This window comes from Erpetoichthys calabaricus, chromosome 1, assembly GCF_900747795.2.
Source record: "Erpetoichthys calabaricus chromosome 1, fErpCal1.3, whole genome shotgun sequence".
In the NCBI taxonomy this organism is placed as follows: domain Eukaryota; kingdom Metazoa; phylum Chordata; class Cladistia; order Polypteriformes; family Polypteridae; genus Erpetoichthys; species Erpetoichthys calabaricus.
Genome location: NC_041394.2, coordinates 103418587 through 103425135, shown reverse-complemented (window position 1 = coordinate 103425135; position 6549 = coordinate 103418587). Strand labels below are relative to the sequence as shown.

The following is a 6549-nucleotide window of genomic DNA, read 5'->3' as shown; positions in this document are numbered from 1 at the left end:
CCTTTTTCACCACGACAGACCAATGCAGAGCCTGCATCACTGCGGACACCGCGCCGATCCGCCTGTCGATCTCACGCTCCATTCTTCCCTCACTCGTGAACAAGACCCCGAGATACTTGAACTCCTCCACTTGGGGCAGGATCTCGCCCCCAACCCTGAGAGGGCACTCCACCCTTTTCCGGCCGAGAACCATGGTCTCGGATTTGGAGGTGCCGATTCCCACCCCAGCCGCTTCACACTCAGCAGCGAACCGATCCAGTGAGAGCTGAAGATCATGGCCTGATAAAGCAAACGGGATAACATCTGCAAAAAGCAGTGACCCAATCCTGAGCCCACCAAACCCAACGCCCTGGCTGCGCCTAGAAATTCTGTCCATAAAAGTTACCCTCCAAGACCCTGCGCCAAGGGTGTAGTGCTGGTCCACTGTTCTAGGACGAAAACCACACTTTTCCTCCTGAATTTGAGGTTCAACTCTCTGACAGACCCTCCCTTCCAGGACCCCCGAATAGACTTTTCCATGGAGGCTGAGGAGTGTGATCCCTCTGTAGTTGGAAAACACCCTCCGGTCCTCCTTCTTAAAGAGGGGGACCACCACCCTGGTCTGCCAGTCCAGAGGCACTGTCCCCGATGTCCATGCGATGTTACAGAGGCATGTCACCCAAAACAGTCCTACAACATCCAGAACCTTGAGGAACTCCGGGCGTATCTCATCCACCCCCGGGGCCGTGCCACCAAGGAGTTTTTTGACCACCTCAGTGACCTTAGTCCCAGAGATTGGAGAGCCCATCTCTGAGTCCCCAGGCTCGGATTCCTCATTGGAAGGCATGTTAGTGGGATTGAGGAGGTCTTTGAAGTACTCCCCCCACCGACCCACAACGTCCCGAGTGGAGGTCAGCAGCGCACCATCCCCAGCATATACAGTGTTGACAATGCACTTCTTCCCCCTCCTGAGATGCCGAATGGTGGACCAGAATCTCCTCAAAGCCATCCGAAAGTCGTTCTCCATGGCCTCCCCAAACTCCTCCCATGCCCGAGTTTTTGCCTCAGCAACTACTAAAGCCGCATTCCGCTTGGCCTGTCAGTACATATTAGCTGCCTCCAGAGTCCCACAGGACAAAAGGGTCCTGTAGGACTCCTTCAGCTTGACGGCATCCCTTACCGCCGTTGTCCACCAGCGGGTTTGGGGATTGCCACCACAACAGGCACCGACCACCTTACGGCCACAGCTCCGGTCAGCCATCTCAATAATAGAGTCACGGAACATAGCCCATTCAGACTCAACGTCCCCCACCTCCACTCGGGACATGGTCAAAGTTCTGCCGGAGGTGTGAGTTGAAGCCGCTTCTGACAGCAGACTCACCCAGACGTTCCCAGCAGACCCTCACAATACATTTGGGCCTACCAGGCCTGACCGGCATCTTCCCCCACCATCGAAGCCAACTCACCACCGGGTGGTGATCAATTGACAGCTCCGCACCTCTCTTCACCCAAGTGTCCAAGACATGTGGCCGCAAGTCCGACGGCATGACCACGAAGTCGATCATCGAACTGAGGCCTAGGGTGTCCTAGTGCCAAGTGCACATATGAACACCCCTAGTCCTGAACATGGTGTTTGTTATAGACAATCCGTGACAAGCACAGAAGTCCAGTAACAAAACACCACTCAGGTTCAGATCGGGGGGGGCCATTCCTCCCAATCACACCCTTCCAGGTCTTACTGTCATTGCCCACATGAGCATTGAAGTCTCCCAGCAGAAACAGGGAGTCCCCAGCAGGTGTGCCCTCTAGTACTCCCTTCCAGGGACTCCAAAAAGGGTGGGTACTCCAGACTGCTGTTCGGCGCATACGCGCAAACAGATAGGATCCGCCCCCCCCACCCGAAGGCGGAGGGAGGCTACCCTCTCATCTACTGGGGTGTGTATTATATTTATATTATATATATATATATATACACACACACACAGAGAGAAAGAAAGAGATGATTGTTGCATTTTTTAATGCGTTTCTACAACTGCATGTTCTCACTAACTGCACAAAAACACCCTATGTGCACATTTTTATAGCGTTTTACTTTCCTGTCTCTGTCAGTTGGGTAACTTGACTATTAGATAAAACAAATAAATTCACATGGAGCAAGTGCCCTTTGATGGCTATAACTTTTCTTACATGATTCAAATATGAGAAGGTTAGGTTAACTGGCATCTCTAAATATATTAGTATTAGAGAGCAGACTTCATATATTCAAAGTGATTTTATTCCAATTAACAATATTTCTGATGCACATTTGGGTAGCATAATCAGTATTTAGTTATGGTCCTTAATGTCAAACTTTTCTTCAATCCATTGAAACATTTTGTGACACTAAAACAAAATTTAAGAATTTAAAAATTATAAATGTCATGAGCCACACATCTACAGTTATTACAGGTATATTTTATTTGTCATAAAAGGGTTAGGACACTACATTAAGAAAGTTTTAAAATATTCAGGCAAAATTATTTTGTGACACGACAAATGACTCAAATTTAAATCATAAATGCTTCAGTCAATACTGTTAATGCTTATACACCTAAATATCTGGTGAAAATTTTAAAAAGCTCCACTAGTATGGTTATGCTAGATTTGTGAAGGTATTATAAAGGCTACCCTAAAATATGTTGAAAAATAACATAACCCCAAATTATTGTCACTTTTCTTGTACAGATAAGGGAGCTGCAAACATGCAGTAACATTCACTGAACAGAAAACAAAGAAAACCAAAGATAACAAACATAAAATGGATTTTATGTAGCACTTTCCTAATTAAGCATCCTCACATGCAACTTTATGTTACAGTAAAAAATTTGACATGCCTGTTATTCACAGCTGGATGACAGATACGTAAAACATCTCTCCAGGATCACAGTATGCAAAATTGTTAATGACTAAGCTAGCAATATCTGGAACAGCCAAAAGCCTTTGCTCTAACCTGCACAACATATAGATCATTATCAAAGAAACTTCAAGCACATTTCAGACTGAAATGGATCAATACAATGGGAGTTAGCACTACCTTTCCGTGGCAGTAGTAACTTTTTGACTATTTTCAGTCTACACTGAAAATTGCTAATGGGAGGTCTTTTAACAATCAAGTATTGAACTTTGGTTATATAGAGGCTCAACTATTTGGATGAATGCACAGCAATTACATAGTAATTAATTAATCCAAGGGTCTTTCTATACAACACTTTTGTTTAATTCTCTATGGGCAAGACTTTTCCTAGCTTGAAAAAAACTGATTAAATGAAGGACATATAAGCCATTCAATGGAGATGCAAGTAGCATCCATTAACGCATTTCCAAAGTTGTGGACGACCAGCCAGTTGACATAACTAATAAGATCTCATGAGCCTAATTTAATTGAGGTCAAGTTAATTAAGAAACCTGAAGTATGCGTTACATGTGTTAAGCTTACAACGATCATACACAAGTTATTACAAATGTAACAAGGTTTCTCTTCTAAGATGGATGGAATCCTTTTTAGGAACAAAAAGAACAGGATGGAGGCAGATTTCTGTCTCAAAAAAAAAAACCAAAAACACTTTATTCTCTGCAGCTTCTAGCACATGGTCAGGCCAAATCAAAAATACCAATCTTACTTCCTCTCACATATCCTCCCAGACCTTGAATGCTTAACTTTATAAACATTACTTTCTAACACATCACAATTTAACAGGGAAATGAGCACTGCAAATCTAAATGTAGGTATATTCCTGTTCCCATTCTAATATAATGAACATTTACTTCTCTAATTTAATGCTTATGTGACAACTTAACTTTACACAAATTTATGTACCAAAACCCTACCCATCAATTACGAAAAGACTAGATTTCATGGGCCACACTTAACAGGAGTCAAATCCAGTAAGCAAAATGAAACTAATCAGTAACCGTAATGGGGAGCAAGAAATTAAAGTGAGCAACTTTGTTTTTTCCAGTAAAAATGGCACGAGACGAACTCCGAAGTTAACAGGAATACTGAAATAAAAGTGAACCTGAAAGTGCAAATTCCAAAAAAGCAGTGCCAGCACATAGCCTAAAAGCATTAAAGCTACAGAAAACGTTTCTTGAAATAGTTTTGGCAAAAAATGATGAAAACAGGAAATGTGGGACTTTCACCCCGCGCGCCTCCAGTGCGGTTTATTCAAAACACACAGGCAAGCAACAACAAACATATAAAGTGCGTACCCGACATGACCGATGTCAATTATTGTCTGAAACTCGTAATTATTTGTGCAAATCGCTTAGCTCAAACAATCTAATCTGAACACTGGAGGTAAACACTGCAGCTGTAGCAGCTGTCAGTCTCGCGATTTGATTTACCGCACGCATGCGTTATCCTTCCCCGTAACATTATGTGACGTAACGGACAAAATTTCTCGTTTGTTTGCCCTTCTTTGTTTAAATCTGAAGACCGCGATCCAAATACTGCAGAATAAAAAAACTCTTCTTTATTCCGACAAGTCACCAGAATTAGACCAGGAACATAGACTTTGCCCATTCACTTCATTTTGTGCAACGTCTTTTTCCACAGAGAGCATGACCACAAAGCAATTACCATTTCAAATGACCACTGCTAATGTTACCAAAACCTTAGACCACAGGGATACTATGTTTAAATTTATCCAGTCAGCAAGATCAAAATCTGCAGAAGAGATATATGAGGGGGTCGTTAGTTTATTTTTTTTATTATTTTTTAACAACACGGTCTTCGAGATTAGTTCTAAACGCCGCATTCATAAAGAAAATTCATGTTTATGGCACTTTCCCAGACTACAAAATTCGAGTTAAACGAAAAGGCTCCAACTCACCCTGCTTTTTGTTCGCCTCTGCAGCGGAGTTCGCGCCACCGGGTGCTGTAGGTTTGCCCACCGCTAAGGCCACATATCTCGCCGGTGGCGGCACACACTTTGAGCAGAAGGAGTGTAAGCAGGGAAGCAGCCGAGGATCTCGACTCTGCAAGCTCTGAAGACACACCGCACAGGTGTCCAGCAAGTTTCTGGAGCTTCCTTCGCCCGGTTTCTCATTCTGACTCTGTCTGCTTTCTGCTTCGTTCTCCTCCACAATGATCACACAATCATCCATAGTGTTGTCAGGGTTCTCCTCCATTTTTTCTGTCTAGTTTTCTTTCCTAAGAAGGCTATCACTCAATGTAGTGGTCTGTTTTTCTCGTCAGAAAACATGCCCTTAAGAATCAGAGCGAACACCCGAATTATACAATCTGCAGGATTTACTAATTCCTTGAACGAAAAAACAGTAGAGTCAATGAAATCATTATATAAGCCGGGTGATTGTTTCTCACTGCAGTGTTAATCACTCTCTGCATAAGTGCAATCGCGATAGTAGTAGTAACCATCCGCTTTCGATCTATTGTGCAAAAAAAGCGCGGTTGGAAGAGCTCAGATCTCGGTTATTCTGAAGGAGGCCGGGAGAAAAAAAATCACATAATACACCATTCATATTCAATATGGCGTCTTCATTTCGGACTGTCCCGTAAAATTCCGTCTGTTTCCGGCGCTTAACTGGCCAGACGTCCTCTGTATAGTCTCGATGTGTCGAGGAACGAGAGAATGATGGCGGACCGCATAACTACTTTCTACCTGTAGATGAGGAAGTGTCGGAATGCGGGAACTGAGTTCGTCCATCGATTTTCAGACAGCCAATCATATACTCGAACCACTGTTGAAGCTCGAATCAGCTGCGAGAGAAATTATTTTTTAGTTAAATACCACGAACCTCAGACTATTAGACGTTTTAAGGGATTAGCATTCTTTGAAGTGACGTGTATATCAGTCATATAAATAATGATATCGAAAACATTAAGTGTTTAGGTTTAGGTTTCTTTATTTAGTCATGTTTACACAGGAAAACATGAAATTTGCCTTCTCAGTTGCATCTAATAACAGGTAACAGACAGAATGAAATACAACAGACAAATAGAAATAAGAAAGGTTAAGGTAAGGCAGTTAGATAAAACATAAATATACAAAAAAAAAAGGTAACAGGATATATATCAAAACCTTAAACATTATCTCCGATATTTCTTATTGAAAAGTCGTATGGCACTAGGAAGAAAGGAGTTTCTGGAGCGATTTGTGTTGGTTTTCAAAGCAACTATCCTTCCTGATTTACTGAAGTTTAGTTCTACATGTAATGGATGTATGTCATCAGTTGAGATGATTTCCAGTTTCTTTAACATTGCTCTCTGACACACACTAGTCAAATCATCTACATCAGCCCCAATAACTTTAGCTGCATACTTCGTAATCTGCTGGAGCTTTTTTTGAGTTTTGGTTTGTCAGACTATTAAACCAGGCAATGAAACTGAAAGTGATCACGGACTGGATCATACTACGATAGAAGGACAACATGAGGTCCTTGTCTACTTTAAATAGTTTGAGTTTAAGTGTCAGAAATTTGTAAGCAGTCTTGCATTATGGAGAAATACAGTAATTTAAAAATGTATTCACAATTCAATACATTTGTAACTTAATTGTTTAAGGAAGTGAA

General features: G+C 42.2%; 1 protein-coding gene across 2 annotated transcripts in view; it reads right to left on the bottom strand.

Annotated features, from left to right (window-relative positions):
• trim24 (tripartite motif containing 24) overlaps positions 1 to 5623 on the bottom strand; it is a 114496-nt gene extending 108873 nt beyond the window's left edge. Inside the window, exon 1 of one of the 2 annotated variants that reach the window (XM_051930446.1) lies at positions 4851 to 5623. In XM_051930446.1, the coding sequence (XP_051786406.1) occupies positions 4851 to 5148 (298 nt within the window). In that variant the 5' untranslated portion in view covers positions 5149 to 5623. The remainder of the gene's footprint in view (positions 1 to 4850) is intronic. The other variant, XM_028804580.2, reaches the window with a different exon arrangement.
• Positions 5624 to 6549: the final 926 nt, after the last annotated feature.